This window comes from Silene latifolia, chromosome 8 (genome assembly GCF_048544455.1).
Source record: "Silene latifolia isolate original U9 population chromosome 8, ASM4854445v1, whole genome shotgun sequence".
Lineage (NCBI taxonomy): Eukaryota > Viridiplantae > Streptophyta > Magnoliopsida > Caryophyllales > Caryophyllaceae > Silene > Silene latifolia.
This window is the reverse complement of record NC_133533.1, coordinates 25,344,900-25,357,776: the sequence shown is the minus strand read 5'-3', so window position 1 is coordinate 25,357,776 and position 12,877 is coordinate 25,344,900. Positions and strand designations below refer to the sequence as shown.

General features: G+C 34.4%; 1 protein-coding gene across 1 annotated transcript; it reads left to right on the top strand.

Moving 5' to 3' along the window:
- Nucleotides 1–5,168: 5,168 nt before the first annotated feature.
- LOC141594220 (beta-glucosidase 17-like) lies at nucleotides 5,169–11,129 on the top strand. The gene is made up of 13 exons (XM_074414369.1): nucleotides 5,169–5,345; nucleotides 6,107–6,176; nucleotides 6,321–6,382; nucleotides 6,867–6,942; nucleotides 7,297–7,374; nucleotides 7,466–7,553; nucleotides 8,138–8,414; nucleotides 8,964–9,079; nucleotides 9,186–9,394; nucleotides 10,127–10,161; nucleotides 10,276–10,376; nucleotides 10,497–10,611; nucleotides 10,773–11,129. The coding sequence occupies exons 1-12, from the start codon at nucleotides 5,211–5,213 to the stop codon at nucleotides 10,513–10,515; spliced, it is 1,266 nt and encodes a 421-aa protein (XP_074270470.1). The 5' UTR covers nucleotides 5,169–5,210; the 3' UTR covers nucleotides 10,516–10,611; nucleotides 10,773–11,129.
- The last annotated feature ends 1,748 nt before the right edge of the window (nucleotides 11,130–12,877 follow it).

The window sequence follows — 12,877 nt, the reverse complement described above, 5'->3', positions numbered from 1 at the left end:
TCTTATCTCTAGAATGACTCTCGTACGCCCTGGATAAGGTCGTCCACTATCCAAAATTTCTGAGTAAGAGGTGAAGGTACGTATTGGGAAGCCCTTTAATCAGACACCCAATCCCGCCCGCGGTAGCGGCCTCTACTGATCGATATTGGATGGTTGAATGCAAAATTTATAAAACGGTTTAAATGCATGAATGCGCATCCAATAGTTTAAACCTAACATGTGAGAGCTTTCTAAGTTGGTTGATTTAATCCAAATATCAAGTATAAGATGTCGAGTTGGATTTTTGGTTGATTTGCATGCAAGACGGAAATTAAACATCCATGTACCAAATTAGGTTTATGGTGCATAACGTGATCCATTTGTCTTAGTAAGGCATTTTGCAAATACGGTATTTGAATGAGCAAATTAGTCGTCTGATCCGTCCTATATCCGGGTTAGCCGGAGTCGGGATCGCCCTAGGCTAATGCTGGAAGGGGAACAGACCCTGCATCAGGCAGCCAGAAGAGACGCGAGCCTATTGGTGATGTAAGGGGGTCTCCCCTGGTTTGAAAATAGAAAAAGAAATGACCTATTTAGGCGCGGGTCAGTTAACGATATATGACGTGTTCTGACTATTAAAAACGTTTGTAAAACGTGTTGAAAAATGGATATTTGAACCCGTTTTGGTTTGAAAAGGCCACTTAGGCTGCTTTTGTGTTGATTTGAAGAACAAGACTTGAACAATCGTCATTTTTTTGACAATATTCGACGTCTGGTTCGATTTTGCAAGCTTGACATGAATAATTTTGAAAATAATTATGAACTATTTGTATTAAGTTCATTTGACTATAATTAGTCGACATTCATCATCGTACTTGGGTTAAAATCCGACATGGTATATGGAACCAAGGATGACTTTGTGTTGGTGACTAATACATTTGTCTTGAAAATGTAAAGAAATGATGAAAGGCTTTAAAATACCCTTCAAAATGTAAACAAATGAAATAAAAGGTTTTAAAATACCTTTTATAATGTAATTAACCAAATATTATCACCGAAACACGGATTAAACCGTCATGGTATTAAGAACCAAGGGTGAAAAATGTTTTATGGTTAAAAACTTGTAAAAATAGTTTGAAAATACTTGAAATGGTAAAAACCGATTACAAATATGAAAATAAAAGAGATGAAGAGACCAAACACGGTTTGGACTTAAGGGTGAGGCAGGCTGCTTTAGGCGCGAGCCCATGTGCTACGTAGGTAGCCTCTACCTCAACCAAAAATCCGGTTTTGGCTCATTCTTCCCATGTTTTGGACCATGTTATGCATGGTTTAGCATGTTATAGTCATGAAACAAATGAAAGCATGATAAAAGAAGATTTTTACACCCTCATACTTACATGCTAGGCTTATGGCGAGAAATCGACGTAAGTGTATCAACTCGTTTGGTCGGAAAACTCGGTTTAAAACCATTTTATTAAGTAAAAAGAGTGTTTTGTTAAGTTTAGTGATGGTGTAGTGGTCGAGATGGTCGGTCAAGTGATTTAATGCACGATGACGGTACCAAAAAATGTGTAAGGCTTGTGTTTACGATCGGTAGGTCGTAAACACGTGTCGGATTGTGACTTAGGAAGTCGAGTCGAGAATTTTAAGGGAGAAAAGAGGGGGCGGACACTCGCGTAATTCTCAAATGCTTGCATTTGAGGGGTATTTATAGGAAAATGAGTGGTTGAATTGTGTGAGTTTTGAGCGACGTGGCCACCTGGGCTGCTCAAAGAGGCGCGAGCCATGTAGCACGTCTTCGAGGTGTCTTGTCGCTTTCACACAAGTGCAATCACGATTTGTTCTATCCTAGGATTTGGATGAACATGTTTGGTACTTGACTATGTAAGATTCCGGGAAATCTTAACACAGAAGCATTTGAATGGTTTTGTTTTTTGTGTTTGACTCGGTTTGACTCGTTGTTGAAGTCGGGATTTGAATTTTGAGTTGGTTTTTGGTCCGGTGTCGGTTTTGACTATAGTTAGTGTCATTGCGACCCCGTCGTCATGCATTAAACACTCCAGGTAATTTTGAAAAGTTTTGAAATGTTTTATTTTTGAAATCGTTTTAAGTTTTCCGACATAAAGTTGTACACAAACTGTCGATCAAACGCTGCGATTCCTAAGCATGTTGTAGTCCGATAATTATCGGGTGTTTGTTGGAGTCTGAGCAGATACCGGGTATCTACAGATCCACCACTTTGACTGAGGCTTGGACAGGGCAAAAGTCAAAGTAGAGCCCCCAGGTCAATCGAAGATTACAACCTGGAGACCCAAGCGACGTCGAGGCGGCTCGAAAGGATTCGAGCCAAGGACCCTGCCGTCGGGAAGGGCGACGCCAAGGCGACTCAAGGGTACGAGCCAAGGACCTGTCATCGGGAACAGTTTAGAGTCTGTCGACTGTCCGTGCAGGTCGTTTAAAGTCCGTTAGACTACGTACAAAGGCTCGCCAGCCATAAGAAGAAGTCATACCTGAGGCATCTTCGGGATATGTCCTTGAGTTGTGTCTTGTTTGCGGACAAAGGCTCGCAAGCTGTGGTGGAGGAGTCATACCCGAGGCATCTTCGGGATATGTCCTCGATTCGTATTGTTTGCGGACAAAGGCTCGCCAGTTGCTATGGAGGAGTCGTACCCGAGGCATCTTCGGAGTACATCCTCGGTTTGTATTTTGTTTGCGGACAAAGGTTCGCCAGCTGTGTTGTGGATATAAAGAGGGCTCGCTAGCCACGAGGCGTATATGAAGAGGGCTCCCCAACCGCGGTGCATATATGAAGAGGGCTCGCTAGCCGCGGTGCGTTGTAAGGCTCACCAGCCATTGTGCGTTGTAAGGCTCGCCAGTCATTGTGCGTATATGAAGAGGCTCGCCAGCCGCTACGCGTTGTAAGGCTCGCCAGCCATTATGCGTTGTAAGGCTCGCCAGCCATTGTACGTATATGAAGGGGCTCGCCAGCCGCTGCGCGTTGTAAGGCTCGCCAGCCATTGTGCGTATATGAAGGGGCTCGCCAGCCGCTGCGCGTTGTAAGGCTCGCCAGCCTTTGTGAAAGGTCGGTTGATCAACCGCGAAAATAGACGCGTTGGGCGGGCTTGTTTTGAAATAGCGGGCTTCGCGAGAAAGCCCCCGACATTCCTGTTGGGGAATTTCGGTGTTTGTGTTGAACGTTTGAGGGGATAATGGGTTTGGATCCCGCTACCTACTTGTTTTGACAGACGGGGCTTGTGACGCCGCCGTGGAAATAGCGAATTTCGAATTTCACTATTATTGTTTTTGAAGTGACGGTTTATGTTGCCGCCGTTGACATTTGAGGAAGTAGTGAATTTGAATTTTCACTATTGTTGTTTGAAATGAAATGGCGGTTTTAACCGCCATCGTTTGAAATAGTGAATTCTGAATTTTCACTATTACTTTTGAAATGAGATGGCGGTTTTAATCGCCGTTTGTTTCAATTTTTAAAAGAATAGTGAATTTGAACTTCACTATTACTTTTTGAAGTGACGGTTTTAATTGCCGTCGTTTGAAATTTGGAGAAATAGTGAATTTGAATTTTCACTATTATTTTTGAAGTGCCGGTTTTAATTGCCGTCGTTTGAATTTCGAAGGAATAGTGAATTTTGAATTTTCACTATTATTTAATTGCCGTCGTTTGAATTTTGAAGAAATAGTGAATTTTGAATTTTCCCTATTATTTTTGAAGTGACGGTTTTAATTGCCGTCGTTTGAATTTTGAAGGATTTGTGTGGGAAATTGGGCCAAAGCCCAAATTTCGCTGGAAAGGCAAAGGGAGGCCTCATTGAGGCGCAAGCACCTTGGCGAGGGAAGGGAGCTTCCTTTTTTTTTTTTTTTTTTCTGTAAAAGACGTGAGAATGGGAAGCTCCCCATTCTCACTTCGTCTTCTCCAAACGCGCGACAAAAGGGCGAAAACCACCATTGTCGACCTTGCTTCTTTGCTCATTTTCTTGCCATCATCAACATGTCATCTCAAGGTATGTAGTTCCTCTTGAATCCATTTGAATTTGTTGGTCTTTTTGTACCTTTGAAAATCGAATTGGGCGTTTTTGATTGAGCCAATTTCGAGTGAATTGATGATTGCATTAGGTTAGAAACCTGTTTAGGAGTATAGGGGTGCTTTTAGTTTGCATTTTGGTCCCCGTTTCCGTCCTCTATGCTAGAAAAAACGTGAGTGAGGCGAAGAAACCGTCTCATTTCACGACGTCAAGTTTATTTGCTTGAGTTGTGTGCCCCACTAGGTTGCATTGTAATCGGGGAAGATCGTGTTTGCCATTTCGGTCCTTTGTTGGGTATTGCGGGCAAAATTGGAATTCTTGCCTTTTGTGACGGTCTTATGTCTGACAAAATAAGCGTCTGTTTGGGCTTGAATTGAGTCAGTTTGCTTTGACATGGATCACGTTGTTTTGTTGCGGTCGCATTTTGAAATTTTGACCTGTTTGCGCTCAAATTGGCGTAGAAATTGCTTTTTTGAGTTGTAGAAAATATCCCACTGCATCGGGAGTGTATTCTGGGTTGATGGCGGACCTTGTGTGGGTCTTGAGGTGCCATTTTTTGGCTGTCGTTATTTTGACTCATCTTTTGCTTGAAAAGAAGGGCGAATCGTTTTTTTTTGTGCGTTTTTTTTGTAGATTGTTTTGTTTGGTTGGATTTGGGCAGGATTGCCCTTGTTCTGCTTTGCAGGTTTTTTTTTGGTTTTGTCCATTTTGTGCTGTCGTAATGCCGAAATTTCGGCTGACGCCTTTGTTTTGCCTTTGATTGCAGGGGAGTGTTCGGGACCTACGGGGTCTGTTGTTGAGGTCTCTTCTTCCTTTTCTTCTTGTTTCACTTTTCAGTCTACCACTCTTCTTCCTTTTCCGTCATCAACACAAATTCAAGGCACAAATTCCTAACAAATCTATACCTTGACTTGAATTATCCAAACACGAAGATTCTATATAATAAAGTATATACATAACTTAAGTTACATTTATAAAGAATGGTAAAAGAATATTAATAAAAATTATGATACAAATAAAACGGTGAATTGATTTAATATAGACATAATGAGCTCACATTGATTATTTAAATTAAATAACTCCTCTTTTATGGTGTTATTGTTACCACTTTCTTTGTATAAAAGCACTTTTAACACTTTCATAATAAGCCCACATAAAAAAACATCTCCAACATATTAAAGCCTAAATATGTCACCTTCTTCATATCAATTTATTCTCTCTTTAATCCTCGTAACTTTACTGAATTATAGAAATGTCTCTTGCATTAGTAAGTCAGATTTTCCACAAGATTTTATTTTCGGTGCAGGTTCTTCAGCTTACCAGGTATGTATGTGTTGATTACTAAAATATCCCTTAGAAAAAATAAAAGGTAAACAAAAGCTTACGACAGAAGGAATATATTTATTTAAATGAAGCTAGTTATAAGAAGTTATATTGAAATCCAAATACATAAGTGAATTGTTGGACATTGTTATTATGTTTTTTTCTTAAATTATTTTTAAATAAGGGTCATATAAAATATCATATGATGATTTCCTTATTTTAAATAACTAAATATTAGTAAAAAAATAATTTGAATTACTAAACAATTACTCATAACTTATCGGATGTAAATCATATTAAAGATTTGCTTCATATAATTAAAATATTGGAAACTCATTCCCAAAAAAAAATCCTTAGATTATGGGATTTCACCTAGTAAAATATTTGCGTACCTTAATCTTTTTCCATTTAAAAATAATGTATGACACAATTAATCATATATATCTAACAAATTTATCCAAAATGTATTTTATTCTGCTAAACACAATAAAAAGTTCATAATCTAAAAGTAATTTAGGATCTTATTATTCATATGCCTTTTATAAACACAAAAAAGTCACTTTGACCATCGTTTTATTGTCAATGACTTAATGTCATAGGGGAATTTATACTCCTGTATAAGGGTAGTACAATACCAAGAAAGGTGATACGAACTTAGGACCTACTGTCCACAATTTCTTCCTCTTCACCTAACTATTAGGTAAAAATATCTTTTGTATTCAATAATACTTGTTAAGCTCATTACATCATGTTTATATCAGATTGAAGGAGCAGCCAATCTAGATGGAAAAGGACCGAACAATTGGGATTATTACACTCACAAATATCCAGGTCATTTTCCCTCCATCTATATTAATGCTCAACTCTATAAAAAAAAAATTGAACATTATAAATCCTACATTTCTTATTTGATATTATTATTTTTTGTTTTTTTTTTCATTACTAAAATAGAATGTATGGCTTATGTTAATGTAGCGACAACTACTTGGGATGGTTCCAATGGAGATGTGAGTGCTGATTTTTATCATCACTACAAGGTAAGAATAAACATGAAATAGTCACATATTCAAATTATATTTTTTGAAAATTTTTGTGTTTAGCAAGCTATATATTTTCTAAACATTATAAAGCATACCCGTAAGGTTCATACTTGTGACTGATAAATTTACTGATATTACAATTTAGATATAATACATACAATAAAATTCATTAATATTTTTGTCCAATTTAATGTCACTAATATACCATAAACCTCACCCTTATTGCTCATAAAGCTTCAAGTTAAAGTATGTATACCCTAATAAATAACTCTTTTAAGACAATATGTAAGCATCTTACTAAAGGGTCATTTTTCGAACTATTTATGACACTACATTAACTTCAATAATGACTATTGTAAGTTTATCTCATGCTTTATATTTTAAGGAATATGAAATCACACTAAGTGATTCTCTTATATTTATAATTGTGTTGTCGATTCAAATAAACTATTAACTATATTTGTGTTACCTTATGTTTCAGAATGACATAAAGTTGATGAAAAAGATCGGTTTGACTCATTTCCGATTTTCCATTTCATGGTCTCGAATATTACCAAGTAAGAAAATAATAATTATTGAAGGCTTTATTTATCATGAAACACAAATATCATAAATTTAATGATTCTTAACAAATACTCCATACTTTTGAGATATCAAGACATTGTCTTTTATGTTTGGTCCACTATAATTTTTATTCATTTAGTAATGTTTTTCAATCTGCCTTTTTCATGAGCGTAATTTAGAAAATGGAACTAAATTTAACAGTATAAGTAATGTCATTCAAAATTTCCTATAAAACTTAAGCAATATATATTTTGTGAAAATATGTTTTTTGTTTGCGAAATAATATTGAAATCCTTCAACTATTGCTAACCGGTGGCAACTTTATATTTTCGTTGTCAAAATTGTAGAAGGAACTAAAGCTGGAGGTGTGAATCAATTAGGGATCGATTTTTATAACAATGTCATTGATGAGCTATTAGCCAATGGTTAAAATCTTAATCTCATCTCCTATGGTTATATATTTGAGTTTGCATATTATTTAAGAGAAAAATTAATAAGAAAAATATATTATTGCAGATATACAACCTTTTGTTACTCTTTTTCATTGGGATATTCCACACGCACTTGAGGAGGCATATGGTAGTTTTTTGAGCAATAATATTGTGTAAGTTGTCTTGCTCGAAAAACCTTTTACAAGAAAATAATATTCTCCATTTATTATCTCGTATGAGTTACTTTGCTCTTCAAACCTATCTGTGAACGAGAATAAAATATATGACTAGTGTTTTACTCCAAACTTAATTGTAATTTCATTAAGATGTCTACAAAGAACCAATTTTATTAACTACACCATAACTTAGAAATTCTAAACTACATACATAAAAAGTGTACGAAAAAAATGCATGGACTTATATGTACACACATCATCTATGATGATTATATTAGTTAAAAATTTCAAATGTGTAGTAAATAGCTAGTATAGTAAAACTCGTCATCCTTTTTTTTTTCAAGGTAAAACTTTTATAATATAGACAATCAATATGTTTAACATTATACATATTTATTATATGCTACTGACATATTTACATTTGTTATAAAAATAATTTTTCCTAAATTAATGTTGAACAAAACATTTAATATACGAATTACTAAAAAAAGTTAAAGTAACATCTTAGAGAACGTACAAAATCAAAAAGGAGGAAACAACTAATAGGGATTACTAATTATGTTGGATCATTGAATTTACAGGTCAGATTTCGTAGACTTTGCTAATATATGCTTCAAGGAATTCGGTGATCGAGTGAAAAAGTGGGTGACTATAACTAAGCCAAATACTTATGCACAGTTAGCATATGCATCAGGTGATGAAGTGCCTAATCGTTGCTCTCATTTGAAATCATCAAACACTTCATTGGATGGTCCCCGATGTTTTGGTGGGAACTCTGCAACGGAACCTTATATTGTTGCTCACAATTTGCTTCTTTCTCACGCCTCTGTTGTTGCACTATATAGACAAAAATTCCAGGTTTCTTTTTACTTATTTTTCAATTCTACATAAAACTGGACTATCATGCATGTAGATGAAAAATTGATTTCCACCTGTACTTACAAAAACTATATTTGTTTGTAACACAGTTAAAAAATTTCTTTAGATAGTACGACCTGCATTCAATACTACTTGTCACATATTCTTTTTTGGTCCATAAAACTCCACTTGTCACATTTTCTTATTTGGTTATTTTTACGACAATATTGTCCTCATGAGGTTATAAAATATTCAATAAACGTCATTACATCATGTACAACATATACACAATAATGAGAAGTTAATTCTTGTCGAGAAAAAGTTTCATATATGTCTTAACACATAAGAATAAGATGATTGTTTAATTCGCTTCGTATCCATTAAACGACGGTTGAAACACTCAAATAGCTTAATAAAACTTCGTATAGTCCTTAATATATTTTATATAAAATAAACACGGGTAATTACGGGAGAGTGGGACAATACTACCCAATAATGTTTCTCTACTTTTCAGTATGTAATCATTACTTATACGAATATAATTTGCAGGCGTCTCAAAATGGAACAATTGGAATTACAGTTTCTTGCAATTGGGTAGAACCATATGATTTCAAACCTAAGACAGTAAATGCTACGACGAGATATTTCGATCACTCGTGTGGTTGGTGCGTATTTCTAAAAAATAGATATAATTTTTTTTACTTACAAATAAATAAGTTATCATTTCACAAAATATTTATGCGTAGAATAATTACTTTGTTCTTCATGTAGGTTTTTCAATCCATTGAATTTTGGTGATTACCCTGAGACGATGCACTCATTGGTGGGAAATCGATTACCTAAGTTCACAGCAGATCAATCTATCCTATTAAAAAATTCGTTTGATTTTATTGGATTAGACTACTACACCGCATTTTATATCCAGGAAGACAATGCAACAACACCCCATTACGACCTAGATGACCATGCCAAAAAAACGTGTATGTTCTTTATCATAACTTGGCTATCTATTTCTCCAATTATTTGTCTTTCGCTTCACATAATCAACAATATCTGAATCTTTAATTCTTGATTATATGGTCTTGATTAAATTATTAGTGAGGATAATTTTTTTAAATCCAATAAACCAAATATTGATGAGACTAATCTATATGTTTTTATTAAATCGATAAAAATAGATTATATTCATTAACTAGAATATCCTTCCAAATAGGGTGACACGGAAACGATACATTTGGGTTGAAATCAGAAAGATTATACCTAAAAAATTGTATATGGATCATGGATATATTATAGATTCCAAATTTGGATCTAGGTTAATTGGTCCATTTGCATCCATTTTTCTAAATCTTATTGTTATCCACACTTCTTAGACCTAATAATTCATGGAATAATAATTAGGCAAGGATCGGTAAACATTTATCATGAGTATTTCATATTTATTCCTGCTAGAGTGCACACATACATGTAAAATCAAAATAAGAAAAAATGACGGTCTCTTCCAAATAAGAAAAATATAATAAATACTCCCTCTCATTCACTAGGTTCAATAGTATTTATTAAATATATGTGAGTATTATTTTTTTCAAATGCTATGAATCCAGTGAATGTGAAAGAGTAATAATGATGGAGGGGCTATTATTTTATTCACTATAAGTGCTTTGTTTGGGCATGCAAGTAACAAATTGATTTCATATTCATGTTATTTTCAGTTTCTGATAAGGACGGAATGCACCTAGGAAAAAAGGTATATTTTTTCATTCTATATACATATATGTGCATGTTACTGTATTAATTACGAGTTTATTGATAACTTGGATATAATTTAACCTCTTGAGTATTACATGATTTTTTTTTCCAGGACTCTATAGATTTTTATGATTATCCAACGGGTTTGGAAAACGTAACATTATATTTGCGAGAGAATTACAACAATCCGATTATAATTGTAACAAAGAAATGGTAACTCTATATTAATACATATATATGGGTTAGTTACAATTATACACATTACAATTAAAGTGATGTATGCTCACATAAGATTAACTTGATTTGGTTTTTGATTTACCTTGTTTTGTGTAGGATACGCTTCTCTAGATGAAAGGAACAAAACTTACTCTAAGAACTTTTATATAAAGGACAATGGACGAATTGAATACATACAGGGTCATATTGATCATCTTCACAGAGCCATTAAGTACGTCTTCTTTCAATCATACTTGCCGAAATAACCAAATAAATATTATATATAGCTGGCGTCATTTTTCAAAATAAAATGATGATGTGACATATTGAGTATAATTTCTGACATTATAAATATTTATAATTGTATAACATTTGGGTAATTTATGATTTTAGGAGTGGTGCAAATGTAAAGGGATACATTGTCTCATCATTCATGGATAGTTTCGAATGGAATGCTGGTTATATAATCAAGTATGGCCTAATTTACATAGATCATAAGGACGGATTGAAGAGGTACAGGAAGAACTCAGCGAAATGGTATCGGAATTTCCTCCGGACATGAAGAAACAACCAGTTTTTATAATAGACTTAATTTACATGCAAGAAACAAAGCTTATTATAATAAAGTTTTAGCAAATGTAATAATTTTGTATAATATTTTGGTTTTCCTACTTGTTAATTAAGCATCTCATTGGACTGACATACAATAACACCCCATACTAAATGAAGATGTCCCATTATTAGCTCAAATGACTAGTGCTTAAAGAATTCAGAGTAAAACTCATCTCAACAAAGTGCACATTCTTTCATCAAAGCCAAAGATAAGAACGCCACAACTTGTTGCAAGATGCGGATTGAGGTAGCTAGAAAGGAGGTTATATATTTGTTATGGGTCAATGATTGTTTTTATGTTGGGAATTTCTAATATTGTCGCAAGATGCGGATTGAGGTAAGTAAGTTGTGGAGGCAGTACATCGGCCTCGAGCTGTGTGATGTAGTAGATTGTGGTGTTGAAATTTTTGCGATTGGATTATCATATGAACTACCTTGGAAATTTATTTATCGACTGAATATATATATGAGTAAGGATATATTAATATAGTTAATTGATTGTTTTAAGTGTGTGGATGAGCATATTATGTGAATTAGAATTTTCAAGTCTAGTAATATGCGGAACGTGTTGCCCTAAGCCGATATATGATTTTATGATTACAAGTATATTTTAAATCTATTTTGAATTACAAATGATAAGTAGCATAGTTGTGATATTTTTTTATAATTTATCTAAGGTGATAGGATATGAAGATAGATGATAGTAGTAGAAACGGAGCAGGAATGATAATTGAATGCATGTGACGTGTACTATTTAATATTTGAGATTTATTGATTGAATTATGGCTATTAACATGCAATTGTAGTAAGCATAATTAGCATAAGTTATGAGTTACACAAAAGCTCCGGAGAGACGGTCTCTCAATAGCGTTATTAAGAGACCTCTCACATGATGGGGTGAGGGACCCACTTAATTTATTTTTTCTCTATTATCTCTCCCACTAAATTAGTGAGAGACCTACTGAGTAAGTTATGTCACTACAACTATTCTTTTGCGTAGTTTGATTACTTGGTTGATAATAGGGTAACATGTGAATCATGTTAATTGTATGACGATAATATGAATTAAATTAAAGCAAAATTTCGAAGTTACAAGTAAATTGTCTGAACTTGGAATTTGTGTCATATGTCTAGTGATACGTAAGTTGTACTACGTAGAGTAACGAGACATGATGACTATGATAGGTTATATAATTTAAAGCATTGGTATAAGTGTTGTAACGGAGGCGTCCCGTTACTGCAAACAGTTAATTGATAAGGCGATAAGAACAATAAATAATGAATGTAAATAAAGTTGACACAAAGATTTACGTGGTTCACCATAAAATAATCGCTACGTCCACCTGCGAGGAGATCAAATTTTACTATAGTGGAGAAAATAGTACATGATGAGAGAGACCCAGGTACACACGCGCTCAATATGAGCCAAAAGTATACCCTATTCTACCAACAAATATAGTAGTTTCAAAGGAACAAAAAAGACTACCCCAATAAGACGAAGGACAAATAATCTTAAGGCCTACCAAGATCTGAACAAACTCCTCCAATCTTCAAAGACAGATGAACACCAATAATAGAGCCCGGAACAAACTGAGTTTTCTTCTTTAGAAGGAACCTCACAAATCAACCCTCTTTATTGTGCTCTCAAATCTCTCTCTCTCTTAATTAACCTAGATTAAAACTTGGGTCTTTATATTCTTATTCCACACGAGATAAAATATCTAGACTAAATAAGAAATACAAATAATAAGAAAATTAATAATTAATAAACTTCCTAAAATAAATTACCCGTAACCAACACTAATACGAAAGACCAAAAAGATTAAAACCCAAGTGGGACCCACGCCCACTAATTCTCTAAAAACAAATAAGAAAGTCACGTAGCA